General features: G+C 47.3%; 1 protein-coding gene across 11 annotated transcripts in view; it reads right to left on the bottom strand.

The window, feature by feature from the left end:
• Positions 1-5921, bottom strand: part of CCDC85A (coiled-coil domain containing 85A) — a 202269-nt gene extending 196348 nt beyond the window's left edge. For 6 of the 11 annotated variants that reach the window (XR_009357220.1, XR_009357221.1, XR_009357222.1 and 3 more), the window contains exon 1: positions 5503-5918. Coding sequence is in view for 8 of the 11 variants with exons in the window: in XM_059187720.1 (XP_059043703.1) it covers positions 5503-5769 (267 nt within the window). In the remaining 3 variants the exon portion in view is untranslated. Of the gene's footprint in view, positions 1-5502 lie in introns of all 11 variants that reach the window. The other 5 variants (XM_059187716.1, XM_059187717.1, XM_059187715.1 and 2 more) reach the window with 4 other exon arrangements.
• Between the last annotated feature and the right edge of the window lie 18677 nt (positions 5922-24598).

The raw sequence follows: 24598 nt of genomic DNA, 5'->3' as shown, positions 1-24598 counted from the left end.
GCTGGTCCAGGTAGAGGGAGAGGATGGTGGCTTACACAGATGGCAGCAGTGGAGAAGGGGGGACCCCTCCCTTGACCCCCAATTGAGCCCCACCAACACTGGCCTGGTTGCAGGGCCCAAGGAATAAGCCTTCCCCTCCTTCACTTGGAATGTGTTCCCCTAACCTTCTGTACAACCTAAAGGCCTCACTTCATAAATCACTTCCCTAGAAGCCATCTCTGACCACTACCGCCTATCTAAAGAAGTTGCCTTATACACTTCTACCATAACCCCCTTTGACTTTCCCTCTGTGGCACTCATTTCAATCACATATGGTTGAATGTGGCTATGAGAACTCACCAGACCCTGGTCCCGAGAATGGAAACCCCATCTATTCTCTCCACCTGTGTGCCCAGAACAGAGCACCCCCACTGTAGACACCTGAACCAAGGAACTTTGAAAACACATTGTGAGATCCCCCTTTATTCTCTAGTCACACATCGAGTAAAGGGATCGTTTCTTGAAGCACCTTGGTGCTTTCTTCTGCTTTCCAAAGCCAGAAAAGCTCTGGTCTTGTGACTCTGTCATCCAACACAGAACTAGAGGCACTTAGAGGAGACCTGAACGCGGTAAACTCAGATTCATTCTAACCCTTTGTCTGACACTGGTGAGAAAATACACTCTAAAACATCTGTCACCCAGGGGCGCCTGGGTGGCTCAGTGGGTTAAAGCCTCTGCTTTCAGCTCGGGTCATGATCCTGGAGTCCTGGGATCGAGCCCTGCATCGGGCTCTCTGCTCAGCAGGGAACCTGCTTCCCTTCCTCTTTCTGCCTGCCTCTCTGCCTACTTGTGATCTCTCTCTGTCAAATAAATAAATAAAATCTTTAAAAAAAAAAAAAAATCTGTCACCCACACCCAGCACCCAGCACCCCCTGACGGTCTTGGGGCCTAAGATGAGAGTCACCCTGATGAAGAAGAGGATTTGTGCAGTGTGGTTTTAACTCCATTTCTAACTCTTGGCATCCTGACTGTCGGCTTCCTTGTTTCTGATGCCCTTTTCTTCTCATTATCACTCTCTGACTTCAGGTCTGGCCGTTTCCAAACACCTCCCACGTGGCCTCCCCTGCCTTTGTCTGCTGCTTCCTCTATCTTTCCTCATCCACCCAAGCCAAGTTCTCTGGGGCCAGACTGATCCTCAAAATCACTCCATCAATGTTCTCTCTCCTGCATCAATCCCATCTTCTCCCCGTTACCAGGAAGATGAATAAACCCTTTGGCCAAGCCAGAAAGGCTTTCTCCTGAGCTCCCTCTTTGTCAGCTACTTATGCTGCTTGCTTGTATCCCAGCTTCCCAACTAGAAAATAACTGTCTTCTTCCCTACACGAACTTACCTAAGAGGAGAAATTCCTCGAGAAGTCTCCCCTAGCCCTGGAACAGCTTCTGGCCCATGGTGGCAACAACCACAAATGAATGAATGAAGTAACTTTCCCACTTACTGCTTAATGCCTCTAAGGTACAGTAGCTGGACGACTCATTGGACATCATTTTTTTTTCCTTTTCCAATGTAGATATCCCAGCTTCTGGGGCCAGACTCCATTTTAAAGTCATCCTTTGGGTAGCTGACGCGCCTGGCATGGCGCCTTGTGTACAGTAAATAATATGTGTTTATGGACTCACCAATGTTTTAAAAACCCTAGGCCTGTGGCCAAAACAGGATATAGCTTTGGCTACTGAGGATTTCTTACTATTGTCTCAGTACGCCCCTGCAAGGTTGGAGTATATGTCATAAGCAAGTAAAGGATCTGTTGACATTGATGCTTTTGGGGAAATCAGAAGCTGTGGAGACTGTGAGACAATAAAACTTAAAAAAAAAAAATTAATCTTTCTCAGCTTCAAAAATTATTCGACATTTAGTTTAATCCTGCCATTTCATAGAAAGTTCAAGTCATATTCTTCTCCATCTCAATGAACTTCCATCTGAAAATGCTTCCTTTCGACTATCCCACAGCTATTCCTGACTTCTCCAGAACTGGGAAATACACTGGGGCTTTGTGGAGTTAATGACTTTCCAAATGGAGGGAAGCATATACTTCCCAGAATTCTGGCTGGGATAAAGGGGGTAACAGCCTACTTAGCTTTCTTTATCACCACGCCTTCTTCTAAGAGCAAATAATATTCTTGGGGATACAATTCTGGGCTATTTCCTTTCTCTTCTGTGGAAAAGCTAAGCAACTGATTTGATAATCACCTTCTAAGCCAGCTTCTTCAAATCTGCCACATTAAGATTTGGGCTTTCTTTTTCAGAACACAAAGTGTCCTTTGAACATTGACACTGGCTACCAGATGTTATCCATCTGTCTAAAGTGGACATTTAAAAGATTCAACCCACCTCATGGCCTACCACTCAAAATTTCATAAGTAAGACTCCCAAGTACTCTCTCTGTGGTTAAAGAATTGTTCTAGTTAGTAATTTTTCTTCATTGCAGGGAGCAGGAATCCATGTGTTGGGGAGCAGAGAGGAACATTAATGTTATGCATAACCAATCTCCAAAGCCGGTTCCCCCAAATCTGCCCCCATCCCCTGAAACCCCAGGTCAGAGCAACCTGAGCATTGGTTCAGCAGCGCACAGACATGGTTCTCAGAATCCAACTCCTTATAAGATCAGAACCAGAATCCCCTTTTCCACCCTTGCAGGATCACACATTCTAACCAGAGAATGTCAACTACCTGAAAGAAAAGAAAGTCAGCCCATTTTAAGCACTGTATATCTGTGTGACCTTGAGAAAGCTATTAACCTCAAATGTATCATGTAATCCTCATCAAACCTCTTCCGGAATTAGCATCCCCATTTAGCAGATGAGAACACTGAGGCTAGGAGAGGTTAACAGACTGCCCATGCTGCTCAAATTGTCAGACTCTAAATCCTTTACCTCTCCGCTGCCCCACACTGCTCTACCTCTGAAATATTTAAACACCAGACAAGTCAGCCAGGGCTTGGACCCAGTCAGAGGCCCTTCAAGGGAAAGACCTAGTGCTCCCATCTCCCCATCTCTACAGCCGCAGTACCTAGTAGCCTTGAAAATATTCATTACAATTTCAAAAGCAGATCACAGAAAGGAACGTAAAAAAGAGAAATGCTGTGGCCTTCATAACCCTAACTTTAAAAATATTGTGGCCTTCATAACTCTAACTTTAAGGCCCTCAAGTGGGAGACCCACACCATCAGAGCCAAAAATAAAATAAAAAATCCTTCCCTCTAGGTAAGCCAAAATAAGTTGAGTGCACATATAATTTACTCCAGTCAACCACATTAGTGCATCACGAGAGTGTCCAGGGATGTTCTGAGCTAAGATGATGGATAGAAGGGATAGAAGCCTCAGCCAGGCTTCACCACAGCCCCTCAGGGGTGGCCCAGAGGCCTTGGGGGCTATGATGTTGTACCTGGCCAAGGATGATGGAAAGGAGTAGAGGCCGCATCAAAAAGTATCCAGCCCCACCTTTCTGAACTTGATAACGAGGTGGACAGGAAAGTCTTTTTAAGCCAAGTCATGAATCTAGACCAGGAGACTCTCCTACTTGGGGTGAAACTGCCCTTCGCTGGCCTAATAGGTACTTCTCTAAATGAAGCTACCAGAAAGAAGACCAGCCTCCCCCACCACTCACACAGACACAGACACAAACATACACATACACACACACACATACACTAAGACAATCCACACAACCCAAGAGAACCTTCAAGTATTTCTGAACTATTGTATTGATGTTCCATACTATTAAAATCCTTAGGAAATTGATTAATTACTTAATTAAAAACTCTTCCAAGCTACATTATAGTTCAAACCATGGAATTGGAGGGTTATGAACTATACTTTTGCCCAGCTTTGCCTAAAAATCCCCATCATGGAGGCGCACACCTATACATTTACAAGCCCTCTCCTGATGACAATGTCTACCACTGTCTTGCAGTCAAGTCCAGAATTAAAGCTTCTCCTATGTTATCCTAATGTCTTGTTGCAAACCCCTAGGAGATGGTATTTATCATTTGCATTTTATTGATGAATAAAATGAGGTTCTGATAAATTAATTACCCAAGCTCACCCTCCTGGCAAATGAGGATTCTAGATGCAAACCCACTTCTGAGATGATCTTCTCACTATACTAGCCTGTCTGTAATTCCCCAAGAGTATGGTACTTAATAAGAAATACTCGAGTAATGAATTAAACCAAAGAAGAGTGGAAGCCTTGGGATTTTTCTGACTGTGGAATCTTTCTAACTGCACCCACTCTAGGAACTAGAGGACAGTGAGTTGGAGCCCTGGGGAAGGCCATCTCCACCTGCACTGGACCCAGCACCCAGGTGAGCCTCTGGCCTTCTGTCCCTCCGCGCCTCTCTGCCCCAGAATCCCAGAGCAGGAGCACTGAAGCAATTAAGAAAGTGTCTACAGCCCTAGTGGGGTGAGAGTGGAAGGGGACAAGAACAGACTGTGCCTGCAGGAATTTGCTCCCAGATGTCCCCGCAGTGTTTTCGTTTGTGTCTGGCTTCCTATAAACAAAAGCAGAACAATGAGAGGAAGGAATACCAGCAAGCACCCGCGCAAGCGGTGAGGAGAGGAAGTTTGCGTTGGCAGGGCGGATACCGGCCCCCCGTCTCCTACAGCCCCGCGGGCGGGCACACTGCTCCCACACTCAAAGCTCTCCAAGGAGAAAATAAGTTGGTGGGGTTTGGGTCTTCTTTTCTTTCTTTAATATATATATATATTTTTTCCTAATAGCAAAGAGGGAAGGCTGGTTCCAAAACCAAAGCGTCAAAGCCGACAGCTGGGGTAGTACCTTTCAAATCCCTTCGCCCCCCTCAAGGCTGGATGGAATTATAATCAAACCGGGGCTGAAGGGGGGCAAGGGGGCCAAGGAGCCCCAGATGACACCATCTGAATAGGAGCGATGGAAAGCGCAGGAGCAGGTAAAAAATGTGAAGGCAGAGCTTTAGGTCCTCTGCACTGGGTGACATACGTCAGCTCCGAAGGTGGCGCCCGCGACTTCTCCCTGGGCACCCCGCCAGCCCTTCTCCCCAGCATTGGCGCCCTTTCCTCATCCGCCGGAGCAGTCGCGGCTCCAGAGCACCTGTATCCCTAACCCCCAAGGACAAAGATGCCCTGGACTCATTCCCTCGCTCACCCCTTCCCCTGCCTGTGCCCCGGCTCCCCAAACCACTGGTTTTCCAGGAAAATAAAGGTTCTGCATGCCCATCACCTCCCTCCCTACTTTCCAGCATCCTCGGCGCCCGCTCCTCCGGCCACAGAAGACCCTGAATGAGAGGTCCACACTGGCTCGCCCCAAACAAGGAAGAAGAGACCAATCGCTTCCAAAGTTCGAAAAAAAAGTTTCCAAAGGGCTGGGGAAGGGGAGCAGGGGGTGGTGACCGGGAGAGTGGGGAGGATCACCTGTTGACGAGGGGAGGGAAAGTTTGCCTGGCCCCACCTCCCCGGGGCGCCCCGCTCCCCGCCCGGCCCCGCGCTCACCTTGAGCCCGCGGATCTCGCCCAGGTGCAGCTGCAGGCGGCGGTTCACCTCGCGGATGAGGTTGCTGTGGTCCAGCATCGCGCTCACCTTCTCGGCCTCGGCGCGCCGCAGGCTGCGGATCAGCTCCTCCTTGCTCCACTGCAGCAGCTCCTCGTCCGACACTTTGGACAGGTCCTCCACCGCGGCGGCGGCGGACGGGCCGGCAGAAGCCGAGGGACAACTTTCCGCAGCCGCCGCCGCTGCCGGACCTCCGGCCGCCTTAGACATGGTATCCGCGCGGTGGCAGGTGCGAGTGGGTGGAAGAGGCAAAGCGACTCCCGAAGGCGCGGGCGCGGCTGGGCCGCCTCCGCCCACACCCCTATGCGCTCCAGCGAGTCAGCTGCACCGCCCGGCGGCCGCTGGGTTGGGGCCGCAAGGGTCGCGCTGGGCGGCCATCCTACCTCGCCATCCCCGCGCGCGCGCCCGCGCAGCCCCAGGGCCGGGCAGTTACCCGCGCGCTGTTGCCGAGGCGCGTCCCAACTCGGCGCGAGTCCATGGTGAGGGGCGCCGGGGAGCGGGCGCCGCCGCGGGAAAACCTCGGGGAGCGGCGGGGGCGCCCGGGGGCCGCGCCCCGGTTCCCCTGCCCTCTCCTCCGCTCCGATGCAAGACCGTCGCCCCCCACACTCTCGCACACACGCGCGCACTCTCCTCCCCCTCGCCCAGCTGCAGCCCCGGCTTCACTGCATTCCTAGTCGAGCTAGGGCGCGCCGGGCGCCACGGCGCCTCCGGGATTGCTCGAGCGACGCCGCCGCCGCCGCTGCCCGAGCGCTCGGCGCGGCCCGCCTGCTGCGCTCCTCCCGCCGCCTTCGCTACGCCCGCCGCCGCTCCTAGGCTGCTCGGGGAAAGCCTGCGATTTGCAGCCGAGCCGCGCCGAGGAGGGGTGGAGGGTGGAGGGGTAAAGGCTGGACCCGCAGGAGGAGGAGCCTGCCACGGGGGCCGTCCGCGGCCGCCCGCACCTCCCGCGCGGACCGGACGCAACTGCAGCTAGATCGCCTCCCGGACTCCCGAGGCGCGCTCCCCGCTATCCCGCCGGGGAAGGTCGGGGGCGCGGCTCCTCCAGCGCCGCGGCGCGGGTGGGGCGGGATGCGGGAGAAGCGTGAGAAGCCAAACGGCCCGGCTCTCGCAGGCTCGCGCGCGCCACCATGTGGCGGAAGGAGCTCCTTCCTCCGCCCCCTGCGCGCGGGGTTTGTGACCCTGCGGGGAAACAACGCACGACCAAAATGAGAGACACTTGGTATATGCAGTGATTGGAGGTCAGGGAAGATAGACTAGACATATTAGATGATAGATAGATAGATAGATAGATAGATAATACATACATTAGATAGATAGAATAAGATAGATTGATCATATAGATAGACTGACCTACCCACCGGATAACCGTCGATTTCTACTTTGGAGAATGGAAGAAAAGGTGGATGGCCAAAAAAGGGGGGAGTGTAAGTGGGGTGAGAAAGGAACACTGAAGAAAACCCTAGTGCTCTGAAAAGAGCAAAGAAAGGCTTTGCTTCGGGGCACTACTCTTTAGGGACCACCCCCCCCACCCCCCCACGCCAGGCCCTTGTCTTTTCTAAAAATTCACTACTTTGTGAAGAGCTTCAGGGGCCGGTACTGGATCATTTAAGTTTTATTTGAAAAACATCAAAGCCTTAAGGGGAAAATAAAATACCTTCACCTCCAGATTCCCTAGCCCTGGATTTTTAAGGTCAACACAGTCACCTCCCCTCTGAGCAGAGGACAGCCCCTTAAGCAGCTGGAACTGCCAGGGACATTTCCATTTTCCTCCAGGGCTGGCAGTCAGTTCTTAGTGGGTTGGCTTTTTGTGATGGTAATTTCTGGAAGTGGGTGTTCCTTGTCCCTGGGTCCTATCTTTGGGCTGCAAAATTCCCTTTCCCACCTCCCCAGTTCTACCCTCCTGTTGCGTGAAATCTAACCAGAGCTGAAAGCATCTGTTTCTTGCCTGAAGAAGTAAGATGCACTTGTCCTGGGCACATCATTTTGATGAGTACTCTCCTCTCCAGGATGGAGACAGGGCCAGAAGAGTGCAGGAACTTCCCCCCAGAGGGCTTCGGAAAGCAGGGGTGCAGAGGGGCTAATCACCCTGTAGGGCGAGGCTCTGAATCAGAGTCCCTCCACCAGCAGGTCAGTGTGCATCCCCTGATAAGGCTACCACCTTTTAACAGATCATCAGATGGGGACTTTCTGGGTCCTAGCTTCCTGGAGAGCAAGGAAAGAGGGTGCAGCTCTCTGACCAGATGGCCTTAAAGTACCCCTCAGCTTGACTATAAACTTTAGACAGGTTTCTCCCTGACTATACGTCCCTGACCTCCCTTTTCTTAGAGCACTTCCTTTAGCAAACTTTCTCTGCTGCCTTGAGTTGTAAATCACCTCCCAGCTTCTCACCTGTTTCACCACCCAGGAATGTCCTTCTCCAGGACCTGGAAGTCATCCCTTGGAAATGTAATTACCAAGGAAAACAGCCCCCTCCCACCCCACCCCACCCCCACCCCATCTCTCCTTCTCTCTGAAAGGTGTGGAGCCTAACTTCACTAAGTGCCAATTAGCAAACATAAATGGTCTAATCACACTAACCAACTCCCCTCACCCCTTCCCATTCCCAGTATCCTCCAGTATTTTCCCAGTAGCCCACCCTGGGGTCTTAAAAACCCTACTCTGTCTTGGGGCCCTGGGTGGCTCAATCGGCTAAGCATCTGGCTCTCCACCTCAGCTCAGGTCTTAATCTCAGAGTCTTGGGTTCAAGCCCCAAGTTGAGCTCCTGGTTGGACATTGAGCCGACTTAAAAAATAAAGAAAAACAACAACCCAAAAAAACCAACAAAGACAAAAAAACACCCTCTTGCCTCTTATGACAGAGGAGTAAATTTCAGGCTCTCTCCCCTTTAACTGCAAGTGAAACTTGTCTTTGACACCTCCCCGTCTCTCATGTGGGCAGAAGGCTCTCCTCAGCACAGTTCCTGAGATTTCTTTTGACACAGGAAGGGAAAATACAAGTCCTGTCCCTGTCCCTTGTTAATTTGTCAGCTTGAACAAATCATCTTACCTCTTGGGGCTCTGGCAGCTAATGAGGTAATGGACATGAAGTCCTTTGTCAAGTTACCTACAGAAATGCCACTTTGTTATGACTGATACCACATCCGCCTAGCCCACTCTCTGGATATAGGAACCACCACATCTGGGTGGTTTTTCCTCCACCGGGTTTGTTCTTTAAGAGTCCAGTTCCAAAATCCAATGCCAGCGCTCTTCGTTGCTAATTCTCTTGGACAGTTAACCACTAAGCAGCTATTGAAAGGCAGATAGATGGCTGAGTGGAGGAACAAGACATGCGGGGAGAAGTCAAGGAGGAAAGAAAGCAAAGAAAAATTTTCCACAAACTTCTATACCCTAACAGCTACTTACTACTGGGCTAGATCAGCGTGATGAAGTTTTGATATTTCTAATTTTGGTCACTGATTCAAGATAATTATGGAATGAATGCTTTTGACTCATGTTGCTAAGGTCATGGTGGTATCGGGAACTTGGCTGCTAAAGACAGACGGCTCAAAACTCAGTCACCTAAAGAAGGCATGTATTTTCTCTCACACAACCGACATTCAGTTGAGGGTTGGTATGATGTCTTTATGGTATCATCAAAAACTTAAGACTCCTGGGGCACCTGGGTGCCTCAGTCAGTTAAGCAACTAACTCTTGGTTTCTGCTCAGGCATGACCTCAGGATCGTGATGTCAAGCCCTGCGTTGGACTCTGCACTCAGTGTGGAGTCTGCTTGAGATTTTCTCCCTCTCTCTCTACCCCTTCCCCCAACTCACACTCCCTCTGTCTCCCTCTCTCTCTCAAATAAATAAATACAATCTTAAAACAACTTTGACTCCTTCTCTCTGCTCAGCCATACTTAGGATGACTATTTCCTGGCAACAAGGTGGCTGCTGGAGTGCCAGCCATCCATCTACATTTGGGGCAGGACAAAGATAGGACCAAATGCCAAAAGGACACATGCCATTTTAAAATGTGTCCTGGTAATATAACACAGTGAATCTCATTTCTATCTTAATAGCCAGGGCTTGCCATGGAACCGCCTCCCCGCTATAAGGGAAGCTAGGAAACATTTTAAAGTTAAGCACCTTAGCACAACCCCCTCCTTTTTTTTTTTTTTTTTTTTTTTAAGATTTTGTTTATTTATTTGAGAGAGAGAGAGAGAAAAAGAAAGTGTGCAAACAGAGGGAGGGACAGAGGAGCAGGAGAGAGGTTATCTCAAGCAGACTCACCACTGAGCATGGAGCCCAACACAGGGCTCAATCCCACAACCCTCAGATCATGGCCTGAGCTGAAATCAAGAGGCAGATGCTCAACCAACTGAACCACCCAGGTGCCCCAAACATCTGACTCTTGATCTCAGTTCAGGTCTTGATCTCAGGGTCATGAGTTCAGGCCCCATGTTGGGCTCCACACATGAAAAAAAAAAAAAAAAAAAAAAAAAGATAAGCACATTAATGCCCTGAAGTAAAATCAGAGTTGTTTTAATAAGAAATAAGAACACATGATATGTGATGGACAACTAACAGTTTGGTATGCAACCCTAGCAGTAGATTCTGCGTATCTAAAAACCAGCTATAAACAACACTACGTCCATAAACCCTGGAGGTTTTATCTCCTCGGTTGTTTTGAACCACCTCCATTCCATCCACCACTCACCATCACCCAGACCAGGTCCTCACTAGGTCTCACCTGACCCTCCTCACTGGTCCCTCTGACACCAGTGTCACTTGTCTTAAATCTGCTTTCCACACAGCTGCCCCAGGGAGCTAGCTACAAAGTCAAGTCCAGCTGTTTCCCCTCCAACGGAGATCAAATCCTTGAGCAGAGTTCTTGCCAGCCCACGAGTCTGATTCAGACCACTCTCTGCATGTGACTTTGCAGCAGCTCCCACGCTGCGGGGCAGTTTCCCCAGGAATGATGTGCTTGGCCATGGGCTGGTGTTGCTAATGGAATGTGGGCGTACCTGAGTGGTTCCCTTCTGCTTGTCCGCTCACCATCTTGTACTTCCCACATATCACTGGCAGAAGAGCTGACCTTGGGCAGCTGCTGTTCCTTGGGGCTCAGCCCCACGCGGTGTCACCCCAGGCATTCTACAAACCTGAACCCGGCAGTAGAGCCTCCTTCCCCTCGCAGACTCTCACACCTGTGTTCGAGAGTGTGTGACAGCTATTTAAGCCCCTAAATTTTGGCCAGATACATCGTGCAGCATGAATGCAACAGTCTGCAGCTACAGCTCCCCCCTCACCCCAAACCCCTTCAGTGGCAACTCCGGACCGATCCCGGAACAAAGTCACATTCCTTAGCAGAGCATGTAAGACAGGTGCAGTCTGGCCCTTGCCTCCGCATGCATCACACCTGGCCTCATATCCTACATTACCAGTGCCAACTCCCCATTCCTCTGTGTCTCCTGATGCTATTCTCTCATGTATGGAAGGCCTTACCTGCCTTTATCTTCTGGTCGAATCCCACTGGATCCTTCTACCAGCCTCTTCTCCTCCAGATCCCTAGCATCAGCCCATACTGCAGAAGTGAGGGTCCCTCTCCACCCCCATAACCTCTAGCACACCTCTAGCCCAGAACCTAAAACAGAACATTGAACTACAGGATGTTACAGGTGGAAGCTCATATCAACCCAGGCCAACCCCAGCAGAATAGTTTAGCTCTACCTAGAATTTAATATTATCTCTTTTTCACATTCTCCAAACCCTGTGAACTTCTGTCATGCCCTGTGAAACTCCTAGAGGCAATCAGAATGTTGTCAAAGACATTGCCGAGTATATCCCATATGCCTTTTTACATTACACCCTAATCCACATGGTTCCTTGGGGCTCATTAGTTTTAATCGTATAGACACTGTGAATTATACAATTGGTGTACATTTCTTTTTGCACTGGCTGCTGGGAAGTCAGATCTAAATTTGTGGCCCATTCTCAGCAATTTAAATAAGACTTAAAGAATAGGACTTGTTAATTAACATGACTTTTATCATTTTCTAATTTTCAAATTTCTCCCTCTTAATCTTTTTTTTTTTTTTTATCTTTCTAAGTTTCCTGGAAACACATACATATGCGTGTATACATACACACACACGTGCTCCCTGCCTGGGAGCTGCTGCAAAGTCGCATGCACGTGTGTGTGTGTGTGTGTGTGTGTGTGTGTGTGTGTGTGATTGGAAGAAAGGGGCAAAAGGGGAAGGGAGGCCTTGTTTCCAGTCAGAGATCCTATAATGTTTTCTGTCTTACTTTGAGGACTTATCCCTCTAGTAGCGCCTAAACTCTGTGAAGACAAGGCCTGCTTGCTAACCTAGAGTCAGTATTAAATAAAAGAGGGAAGGAAGGAGGGAATAGGCTTGCTCAAGGCCTTTGTTCCATTTTTTTAATCCCCTTGTTTGGAAAGAGAAAACCTCCTCCTTTGGCAAATGTTAATGACCATTTAGTGAAAGCTACTTTGCAACCCACATGAGTGCTATGCAGTTCAGAAAATTTTTCTAAATCGTCTAAATGTAGGACCATACGGTGTTTAATGCGTTAGCCTCAAATCACTGTAAACTGCACTCAGGTGACAGGTTCGTCCACTGATGAAGCTGGACATAAGTAAAGGTACCACACGCACAAGGCTGTGGTTAATCTCCTGTGTTGCACTGTGGCAGGCAACAGGCAGCTATGGAAATAGCCCACCTTGCTCCACCAAGAACCAGTTTCCCAAGCCATACTTTACAACTCAGTGAAGTGTGGGGCACCTGGATGGCTCAGTCTGTTGGGCGTCTGCCTTCAGCCTAGGTCATGATCTCAGCGTCCTGGGATGGAGCTCCGCATCGGGTCCCTGCTCAGCGGGAAACCTGCTGCTCCCTCTCCTCCCCGCTCATGTTCTCTTCTCGCTAGCTCTGTCTCTCTCCCTCAGATAAATAAATAAAACTTTTAGCAAAGAAATAAAAAAACTCAATGAAGTACCCTGGATTTTTCCTTCCTTACCTAATTCTGAGTCCAGATCTGGAGAACACGACAGCCGTGTGGAAATGGGACGTAACGTAGCTGGGGATCCCAGCATTAGCAGGAGCTTCTGGCCATGGTAGATGCTGTGATGGATGTCTCCCAAACCTGCTGTCTCCGGGATCCTCTGTGAAGGTGCTCTGCCCTGATCTGGCCCCACAAACCAAACATTTAGAAGCTCACTGGCCTTTTTTGTTTTGGTTCTGCCAGGTCCTGTAGCAGAAACTGCCAGGGAAGGATTCATCTAACTGCCAGAACCACCAAAGGGACAGAGGTCCAGGCAGCCTGACCCTCAGAGCGTTGAGACCTCGGTGTCTACCGAGTCATGAAAACAGCTGCTCTGTTCCCTCCCCACATCCACCCCATCTGCTTTCTGTGGGTAAGGTGAGGCATGTGTCTCAGGGAGGAAAACCAAAAGCAGAGGACACTTCAGAAGCCCATATTTTCTGTTGTTTGTAAAGAAAATGAGCAGAGCCTTTGGATCATCCCTGAACCACTAATGTAGTTTCCACTATTAGCCCTCCTCCAGGTCTCTACCCAACAGATTTTCAATCTTGGCTGCATATTAGAATCACTTGGGTGGGGAGTTTAATAAGACTGATGCCTGGGCCTCTCCCTAGAAACTTCTGATTTTTTTTTTTTAAGATTTTATTTATTTATTTAACAGACGGAGATCACAAAGAGGCAGAGAAGCAGGCAGAGAGAGAGGAGGAAGCAGGCTCCCAGCTGAGCAGAGAGCCCAGTGAGGGCCTCGATCCCAGGACCCCGAGATCATGACCTGAGCCAAAGGCAAGAGGCTTTAACCCACTGAGCCACCCAGGTGCTCGAGACTTCTGATTTAATAAGTCTGGGTCACAGCTTGCCTATTGGGGTTTTCAAAAACTCCCCCACCTGATTGTGCCGTGCAGCAGTTTGAGAATTACTCTTGTAGCTGGTGTAATGCACTAACAGACATATAGCACAAGCCACAAGTGCAAGCCACAGATATAACTTTAGATTTTCTAGTAGCTGCACTGAAAAAGTAAACAGAAACCAGCAATACTAGTTTCAGTAATATATTTAATCTAACCTAACATATTGAACATGTTATTTCAACATGGAATCAACATCAACAAAAAAATTGTCAATGAAATACTTTGCATTTTTTGGTAATAAGACCTCAAAATCTAGTGTGTATCTTACATGTACAGCATATCTCAATCCAAACAAGCGGTGTTTCAAGGGCTCAGGAGCCACCTGTGACTGCCAATACTGTGACCACCAGTCAGTGGCTGCCATATTGGACATCATGGCCATAGACCGTTTGGTTGGGGGCGGGGGCAGTGGAAGAATAGGAGTGATACCTCTGGTGGGCTGTGCATGACCTTACCCCACCTATCCTTCTAAAAATCCCTAGAATCTGTGAGTGCTACCCTTTAATGGCACTACGGGACTTTACAGATGTGATTATGGTAAAGATCTTGAGATAGAACAATCATCCTCATTTATCCTAGGAGGTAAATACAATCATGTGTATACCCGTAGGAGAGGGACAAGGAAGAGTTCACAAATGGAACAGCAGGTGATGTAACCACAGAGGCAAAAATTGGGGTGATGAGGAAGGGAATGCCATCAGCCCCTAGAAACGAGGAGAGTCCAGGAATGGATTCTCCCAAGAGCCTCCAGAAGAAGGCACAGCCCTTCTGCTACCTTGATTTGAGCCCCGAAGGACTCATTGCAGATTTCTGGCTTCCTGTGAGAGAATAAATTGCTGTTGTTTTAAGCTCCTAAATTTGCGGTCACAATAGGAAGCAAATACAGCCCATTTAATAAGAAAGCACTTCCTTTTTATCTGTATGATTGAAGTTATCACAGTATTTCTTCTTTTATTGCTGGTTGGATACCTATTGATTTTTTTTTTTTTTTTCCAGAGGGCAGGGAACTGTCTTACTCATCCAGGAGCTCTCTACCACACTTAGCAAGTAACGTGTCCGTTGCCAGAGCAGGGCAAAGTATCTGAATCTCAGCCTCAGGGATGCCCACATGCAGGAAAAGCGAGAAAAAAAGGCGGCCTCCTGTAGAGGTCTGTATATGGGAAAACAACAGATCACAAACATACCAGAGGTCCATTGGAACGCCTGCCTGCCCTTGTCACTTGGAGCGTCTTTGAGAAGCCGTAACCCCTGGAGTAGAGAAAAGGAAGAAGGCGCTAAAAGCAGGACTGCCTGACGGGTCTGACCTTCACAGGACCTGGCCTATCCCCGCCTGTCCCCACGCAGACCCACCTTCACACAATCTGGAAATTTCCAGTCCTTTTGCTAAGCTGCCTGAAATAGACAGAGTTAAGCGTCTCACAAGTGAAAATGCCTCTTCACACATTTGCTCAATAAGAGAGTTTTTTTTCTCCTCACACAGAAATCAGCTGCCGCGAGGGTGTGCAGGGCAGATTAGGAAGTCCCTCTTAGGCAGCTTCTCAAATAGCCCAACCCTGGCACCATCAGTATCACCTGAGAAGTTGATTTATCATGCCTGCAATTCACTAAAAAATGATAAATGACAGTTGGAACACGGAGGTATCCTCACTGCCTTTCAGAGAGGAACCTTCCAGGGTGCCGTCACCACACAGTGACTGGACAGGAACAACCATGGTTGAGGCACACCGTCTTAAGGCATCTGCTCTGGGACAGGTGTTCTTATCTGTTTTACAGAAGAGGCTCAGACCAGACTCATAGTTAATGAATGCGGACGATCATCCTCATGATCACCTTCCCCAAAAGAGACAGGAGGAGTTTAAGGACTCCGCGGGTGTCTCTCAGGCCCCCAATCTTCCATACAAACTTCCAGAAGTGGTGTAGGGGTCTTCACTTGTGTGTTTGGTGAGACCCAATTTTTTGGCGTTAGCAGTAGAGTAAGCAAGGCATGAGAACAGGCTCTGGAGTGGACAGAAATGGAGTCTTGATGCCTTTGCCACCTACAGAAAAGAGTCCTAATTGCAGAACAATTTCCAAGGGAATCGTAAAATTTCTTTCGTTTGTCTGGTAGCATTTACCCATGTTCATACAGCATGTGCTTTCCCAGGGGAATGTTCTCATGGGACGCTCTCTGCCTGGGCACCACGAAGATGCCGGATAACTCCTACCCCTTCAAATCACAGCCTGATATCACTGGCCCAGAGACACCGCCCCTAATCAGGTCATCTAAAGGATCTGCTCCTAATTGCACCTGTTTCCTTCATAACACTTATCTTTTGCAATTATTTCTAGTTTGTTTACATTCCTGCGTTGAGCAGGGGGAGGGATGAAGGAAGGAGCTGTGTGTATTATGCCTGATGCAAAAGACACTCAGTAACTCTGGGACCAGATAACTGGCAGGTGTTTAATATTTGCTCATCAGCACTGCCAGCCGCTAACTGCTCATGCTTTATAATAATCCATACACCCCACCCCCAGGACCACTAACTCACTTAGCCAGAGGCTAGGCCTTGGAAATAAGTGTCTGAAGGTTGTTTCAGGGCTAATTCCGATGTCATCAGTCAGTACAACAGCATGTGGAACAGACCCTTGTGCCTGCCTGCTTCGAACAGTTTTTATTCTCTTCGCAGTGAGAGTCACGACAACAGCCTGATCCACACACTCGTTTCTGGGTCTTGGGGATGCCTGAGAGTATTCTCTGAATCCTGTTCTCCTGCGTACCACTTGTATGCCCATGAGAAGCCGTGAATACAATTTTAAGGCTAACGTTACCTTCTATACATCGTGATTTAACACTCACCACCGTCTTCGGGAGAACATTCAGGATAGTGGAGAAATTGGGCTTTCTGGGAAACCCATTCCAAGGTCCTTGGAACCTGAAAGTGACATACATCCTTTGGGGGCTTGTAAAAGAACTGGAAGCTGGAAGCCCCTGAGGTTGACCAGATGGGCTCTCTGCAGGCTTGTGTGGCCAGACACACAAAGGCTCTTGCAGCCATAGATAGGCAGCCGTAGGGTGTAGCGTTCTGGCCACAGTGGTGGCACCAGAAGAAACAGCGGAAATGAAGTAAAGCCCCGGTCCTTACTATTCATAGAATGGCCTGGGGACCAGCAGCATCAGGTTTGCCTAGGACCTTGCTGGACAATGGGAATCTCCATCCCTACTCCAGAACTACCCAATGGGAATCTGCATTTTGATGATTTCTTGGCAATTTATGAGAACATCAACATTTGAGAAGCACCGACTTACATCGATGGCAAATGGGAGCTCGGTGAACCAGAGGAATTCAGGAATTCCTTAGCTTAGAGGAAATTCCACTTTGGACATATTCAAGCCTTGATCATATCCAAGGAGAGCGTGAGTCAGGGAAACGGGGCTTATCACTCTTGCATTCCTGAATGTCCTATTTCCTTGAGGAGGGTACATGCTAACTGGGGCCAAGGAATGTTCCCTAAACTTACTGTTCCCACAGCGTGCAACTTTGGGAGCTAGAATTTGGTTTTCAGTAGGCAGTAACATCAGGTAAAGATCATTCTGGGGGTTGACTTAGATCTGCTTCTGGCATTTTCTCTTAAATACTCTGGGCCGGGACGCCTGGGTGGCTCAGTTGGTTAGGCAGCTGCCTTCGGCTCAGATCATGATCCTGGGGTCCTGGGATCGAGTCCCACATCAGGCTCCTTGCTCGGCAGAGAGCCTGCTTCTCCCTCTGCCTCTGCCTGCCTCTCTGTCTGCCTGTGCTCGCTCGCTCTCTCTCCTTCTGTCTCTGACAAATAAATAAAATCTTTAAAAAAAAAAAACAAACAAAAACTCTGGGCCTAGGAACCTTCGCCAGCCTGCCTAGATGATGTCTGAATAAGAAGATCACAAAATTTTAGAAAGTGGTTTAGGAATCTGTTCTTCACATGCTCATAAACATAATGTCCATTCCTCAGAGCTGGGTCTTTCCAGAGTCGGAAGTGTGACCACATTGCTTTAATCTGCATTAAATGCCCCAGAGGCAAGGTTACATAAAATTGCAAGAAATCAAGAAACCAATTTGGGTAGCAGCTGAAAAACAAAACAAAAACAAAACATTGGTTGTCTAGTTCATTGACTTTCATCTTCTCCCTAAGGCACAAAGAACTCTCAAGTGCATCCTAATATCCCTGGTACTCTTTCCCTTCCCGCCCCAGCCCCACTCTGCACCCTTCCCCTCACACTGCACCCCCCACACCATTGTGAATGATCACCAACAACAGTTCTTATTTTGATGGGACTGCAAACGTGACCTCCCACTTAGGCTCTATTGCAGGGATCTGTGTGATATTGTGGTGCCCAGAGTATGTGTAGTTTGAGAGCTTTTTTAGAAAATTACAGAACAGGGGCACCTGGGTGGCTCAGTGGGTTAAAGCCTCTGCCTTCGGCTCAGGTCATGATCTCAGCGTCCTGGGCTCTCTGCTCAGCAGGGAGCCTGCTTCCTCCTCTCTCTGCCTGCCTCTCTGCCTTCTTGTGATCTCTGTCTGTCAAATAAATGAATAAAATCTTTAAAAAAAAAAAAAAAAAAAGAAAAAGAAGAAAATTACAGAACAAAACAGTCCTGAGATATATATGTGTGGTGCGGGTGTGTGTGTGTATGTGTGTGTGCATTTGTGTATGTGTGGATCCTTGCCTTTACAGCAATTAGAAGAGAAGAGACTTTGGACGGTGAAGGGAGAAAACTAAGCTAACATATATAATTCAGCCCAAGTAAACATGACCATTTTCTCAAGAAATAAAGTAAAAAATTAAAATCTGCCCCAGAGAGGATCTCTACTCTTTGTTCTTGAAGGAGAGAATGCTCCTGATCATACTGTTCTATGTTTTTTCAAAAAAATGAAATACTCAGAAAGAACGCACAAATGTTCTGAGAGTTCCACAGGCCTGTGAGGAAGGCTAGAAAGAGTGCAGGAACAGGACGGCCACTCAGCCAGAGGAGAGACCCCCCCCAGCCACCACCTCACCACAGAGACATCCGAGGGTCCCCTCTGCAGCTCTACTCACACACCTTTACCATGACAGTGATAACAAGCATCAGCAGTACTTCTTTGTATTAATACAATGAGAGGAACACGTTTGGAAAATTTACACATTGACTCACCAAATGCAACGCTCGGGTAATTTCTATGGATATTACTCATCCCTAGTTTGCTGAATCTCCTTCCAGCAAGCAACAGCGTTCCCAGGGTTCACCACTAACATAGCAGAGGACTGAAAGCCCTTAATTGCTTCCATTGCTTCTATTCTTCTCTGGAAGAATCACCCATATTCTAAGACTCACGCTGAGACCAGGAGCTTTACAGCACAGACAAATCTGAGCTACAAGGAGATGGGGTGGGGTGGGGGTAATTTTTCAAATTACGCTCATCAGCCCCCTTCCCACCTCTCCATACCCATTGCCAGAACCTTTGAGATGCAGCTATGCTCACCAACATACCACCAAACTGCCAGAGCCTTTGGAAAACTATGCAGGAATTAGCAAAAGGCTCCCCTCTCTTGAGTGGCATGTCCAATAGTGCTTAACTCTTCATATATATAAAATAAGGAATTAGCCCATACAGTCATGGAGGCTGGGAGGTCCCAAAATCCATGGTCGGCAAGCTGCAGACTCAGGAGAGCTGATGGTATGTGTCTCGGTCTGAATCCAAGTTCCGAAGGCAAGAGAAGACCGCTGTCCCAGCTCAAAGCAAATTCCCCCTCACTCCACTTTGGCCTTCAACAGATTGGATGAGGGTCCCTCACATTAGGGAGGACAATCTGCTTTACTCACTCTACTGATTCAAAGGTCAGTCTCATCGAGAAACACCCTCACAGACACACCTAGAACAACGTGTGGCCAAATACCTGGGCATAATCACCCAGGCAAGTTGACACACAAAATTAACCATCACAAGCAGGGTGCATGGGGGACCACAGGCTGCGTTCCACCCCGCCTCAGCCTCTCAGGCGGGCACACTCATGCACACACACACACACAAACACACACATACACAGTGAACTTCCCTCCATGTGAAGGACCACTGTCAGAAATGTCCTCTTCTCCAGAACCAGGAACACCGTAGTCCCGCCTTTGTGGCTCCCTCAATCCCATCATAGTTTCTAGACCGATCATGGTTTGGGCTCCACAAGAATGCCCCAACAAAGTGCATTCTACCTTACGATTTGTTTGAATGTAGCCTCTCTTTACTGTTTTACCCAGGGTTCCCCAGACAAGCATCTGAGTTCTATGACTTAGGGAGGGTCAAGGCTACAATGTTGAACCCTTCCTTCCGCTGAGGGAAGCACAGAAATTCCCCTGGACTGGTGGGTCTGTACAACACATCCACTTCCCCCTCAGTGAGGAATGAGAGAACAGAGGAAATCAAAACAGCAGGAAGAGGACCAAACAATAAAAATTTTAAAAATTAAGCCCACAAAGGAAGAAAGTAAACAAATAGGGAGATAAACAGAAATAACCACGGACAAAACATTCACTGAGTCCTGAGTCCAGCAATGGCACTTGGACAGAACCACAGCATATGGCGTGAGTCATTGTTTACCAGCAACGGCCAGGCTGCTGTCAAGTCTCGGCGCATGTGCAACCATGAGGAGTGGAACGTGCTGTGCCAGGACAGCCATAGTTGAGGACTGGCAGTGGGAAGCAAACAAATGCTACCTTTATCATGTCTCCAAAAAGAAGAGAGTTCCCTGTTGAAGGCTCACGTGTACAATGTATAAATGTTTCATGAAGCAAACAGTTGGAATAAATGGCAGTTCCAAGTGAGTGGAAAAAAAGGTTTACATGTTGTCCGCTACGACATATAAACAGTGCCACCAGGGAGAGCTGGAGAACACAGTCCTTGCTATGGTAACAGGTTTAGAAACCAAACATGACTCTGATGTGGAGACAGAATCTTTTATTCTGGAGGAATAAGCACGAACTGCCTTGCCTTAAAATATACTTTCAGAGTCTGTCCCTGAGATCTAAAAACCTGGAAATGAGCCCAGATCCAAGGACAGAGAAGCTTCGAGAATGGGACTTTCAGATGACATTTCAGACACAGAGTGTGAATGAACTTCTGGCCTTTGGATAGCCAAATGGATGGTTGTCATATAGAGATGCATTAGCTGCTAGATCAAAGGCTAGTCTGGTAGAAACCTAGCTTAATCACAGTGATTGGAAACTTGGTTCCAGGCCAGCCTACCCAACAGACACCATGGACTGGGGTCCCAAATGCCCTTAGTACTTGAGCCTCCACTTAGAGAACCTGGACCTTAGTCTCCGAGGAAAAGAGTCCTCATCCTTGTCGCCCTCCCCAGTCCAGCTGCCTGGCCAGCTTCACCTGGCACAACCTCCCTTCGTGCACACTTGCGTGTCCAGTGACTGCCTTAAACATAGACGGTCCAGACCTGGGCTCCTGGCAGACTCTCAGTCTCGCGCACCCTGTGGGCCCCCCATTTCAGCAAATGGCAGCTCCATTCTCCCGCCTACATAGGCCAAAAGCCATAGGTTCCTTCTTGACTTTTTCTCTCATACCCCTCCTCTAATCATCTGCAATTCTAATGGCTCTACCTTCAAAATATACCTAGAATTTGGTTGCTTCGCACTGCTCCGACTGCTATCACCCTAATTCAAGCCAGCATCACTCCCTGCCTAGATTACAGCCACAGCCCCCTAACTGCACAGCCCACCTCCTCCTTTTGCCACCCTGAGTCTATTCTCAAACCAGACTAGTCAGATCATGTCACCCCAACATGCAGAAGTCTTCAATACCCCCACGTCACTCAGAGAGAAAGCCCAAGTCCTTAGAATGACCTATCAGGACTTCCAACATGTTCTCCCCACCTCTGGTCATCTATCTTGCCTTATCTCTGTTACTTTCCCTTTCATTCACTCTGCTCTAGACTCACTTTGTCCCCCTTCCTTTAATATGTTGAACTTGGTCCCACATTTGGGCCTTTGCACATGCTGCCCCTTCCGCTCAGAATACTCCTCTTCCAGGTACCTCACTCCCTCAGGATTTCTGGTCACAACTTGAATACCTCCATAAGGGCTTCCTTGGCCACACTGCTTCAGACATAACCCCCTCCCCGTGTGGACTGGCAAAGAGCGGGAGGGAGGTGGTCTCTCCCTACGCTGACCCAGAGTCTGATGCTCTTTAATGTTTTACCATCTTGTAACGGAGTGATCTGGAACACGTGACCTCCGGGGCCAGCAAAGGGGAGAGAGAGTTTAGAACTGACATACCAGTTCTAACCCGCCTGGGATAGAGGGATGGCACAGACCAGTTTCCTGAATAGTGCATCAGCTACAGGGAGTCAAACAGTTTTACCTAGTTGCAAAAGAGCTAGGAAGTGTAGTATTCTACATGCTCAAGAAGGAAAGGAGAACAAGACATGGGTGATTTTCTGTATCATGAACTATGAGCTGTTTCCTTGGAAATCCTTCACTGCTTGGGCAATAAAGGTTTTTGTCTCCCTATCTTATTGTTCTAAGATTCATCTCAGAGTGATTCCTTTTTATTCATCCACTCAACAAATGCTTTTTGAATGCCTCCTATGTGCCAGACATTGTGAATGATGCTGAAGATACAAGACTATGTGAGGTAACCTTATGTTCCTAGCTGCAGTGCCCCATGGTGGTGGGCATGAGAAACCACAATATGACTCCAACTGCCCCCACCTCAAGTCAGTGGCATGCTTCACATGCCCCACTGGCGTAAATTCAGGATGGACAGAACAGTCCTACTCTTCCCAGGAACACTGATGTTGTAAGGGGGTGCTACCAATTTAAACATTCCTAAAAGGTCTTGCAGACATCTTAGAAACTTAGAGATCCATTATAGACACATGTAGCCACATAATTCATCATGATCTCCTTTATTCAAGAAATAACAACTCATAAATGTGCATTTGCTTCTCAGAATAATGAATCAAGCACAATTTCCTTCTTGGGACCTCAGGTGGAGACCATGGACTCTTTGACTGCAATTACAGGGAAAAATCTAAACATGCTCGCAACAATAAGACTGAGTTTAATTTGCTTTTAATGTAACGTTTTGGAGTGGAAAATGTAAGATAACAATATTTATGAATACAATTTATGTAAATTAGAAAACACATATTCTCCAAACCACATAACACTATATATGCTCCAAGGAAGCAAGCATACCCGTTGTTTATGTTACACATCCTCGAATAGGTGCTTACGGAGGAGCAGGGAAAAGGAGTGGGGATCTGGATGAAGGGAGGGAAATGACAGAACGAGAGAGCATCGTGGCGTGAGCCGTGGTACTAATGCGCCATCAACTAAGGATTACTACTAAGATGTCAGATATGAATTTTACATCTTATTTTCCTTATTTGAAGAGGCACTCAAAGATATTTGTCGAATGGACTAATGAAAAGATATCAATCTAAAATGTGTCTTTAGAGCCAAATTGCTAAGTCTTCCTTCTCCATTTCCATATTCTATTTTCTGATCTAAGCCCAGAGGTAAGTCTATAAGTACAGAAGGATGATACATCATGCCCATTGCCTGTCAAATTGACAAACAGAAAACAAAACCTATAACACTGTGTTAGCAAAAGTATGGAGAAAGGAGTGTTTTCAGGTTACCAATAGGAATGTAAAATGGTACATGGTATGTCTTTCTGAAAACCCACAGTTCTTGAGATCCATATAAATATTCATAGTCTTTAACCCAAAACTTCCATTTTCAGGAATTTCTCACAAGAAAAATAACTTACATACAATCAAATTTTATGAGCTGATGTTTGAGGCAATGTTAATTGAAATAACAGAAAATTGCAAATAACTTAAATGCTCAGCAATAAGGGTACTAGATAAATAAATTATGATATATCCATATGATAGAGTTGTATTTAATTAAAATGTAATAATAAGAAAATGTTTATAATAGATTATTAAGCAAATACAGCTTTCTAAAATTATGCCATACAATTCCAATTTTGAAAATAGGAAAGATGTACATAAATTGTTCATGGTAGATATCTCCATATTAATATATGAATTGAATGAACATTGAGTGGTAGAATTATGTATGATTTTTATATATTTTTTCCTAATATATAGGGGGTATAAATTTTAATTGGAAAATACCATAATAACAAACGTCAATGAGATTGAGAATCTGGTTATAATTCTACCTGTTATACTGTGTCTCAAAAGAATGAAAAGATTTTTCCAAACTAAATTTTTATTTTATTTTAAAATTTATGTATTTGAGAGAGAGAGAAAGAGAGCATGAGGGGGGAAGAGGGAGAGAGAGAAGCAGATTCCCCACTGAGCACGGAGCCCTACGCACAGCTTGATCCCAGGACCTGAGATCATGACCTGAGCTGAAATCAAACACTTAACCATCTGAGCTACCTAGGGGCACCCACACTTAGTTTTTATTTAAGTGGTATGCTTCCCTATTTACAGAATTGTCAGATTTTTTTTTAAAGATTTTATTTATTTATTTGACAAATAGAAATCACAAGTAGGCAGAGAGGCAGGCAGAGAGAGAGAGGAGGAAGCAGACTCCCCACTGAGCAGAGAGCCCGATGTGGGGCTCCATCCCAGGACCCTGGGATCATGATCCGAGCCAAAGGCAGAGGCTTTAACCCACTGAGCCACCCAGGCGCCCCTGGAATTGTCAGATCTTTTTCACATGTGCATCTCAATCATTACTCAGTCATACTTTACTGTGCTACTCTGAGCTACTGCATTATTCCCATGTTAATGATTATAAAGAAAACATTTTGAGGTGGGATTGTGGATAAACAAAATAGTCCCTATAATTTTCTAGATCTGATCCAAGAATTCATTAAACATTTTGTGAAGATTCTGTTTGTGATTAATATGAAGGGAATCTGTCTTATTGTCATTGTGAGTGCGCCGTTCGGTCGTGTCAAGACAAAAACTGACAAGGCATTATGACCCATTTGAAGCTGAGAGTTATATTAAAATCCAGGTTTGCTTTCACTTAACTAATCAAGCATAATGTTATTTAAACTTTTTTTTTTTTTTACTCTGAAAAACCCTGGATGGATAGGTAGATAAGCAA

This window comes from Mustela lutreola, chromosome 9, assembly GCF_030435805.1.
Source record: "Mustela lutreola isolate mMusLut2 chromosome 9, mMusLut2.pri, whole genome shotgun sequence".
Classification (NCBI taxonomy): Eukaryota; Metazoa; Chordata; class Mammalia; order Carnivora; family Mustelidae; genus Mustela; species Mustela lutreola.
This window is presented reverse-complemented; position numbering and strand designations above follow the sequence as displayed.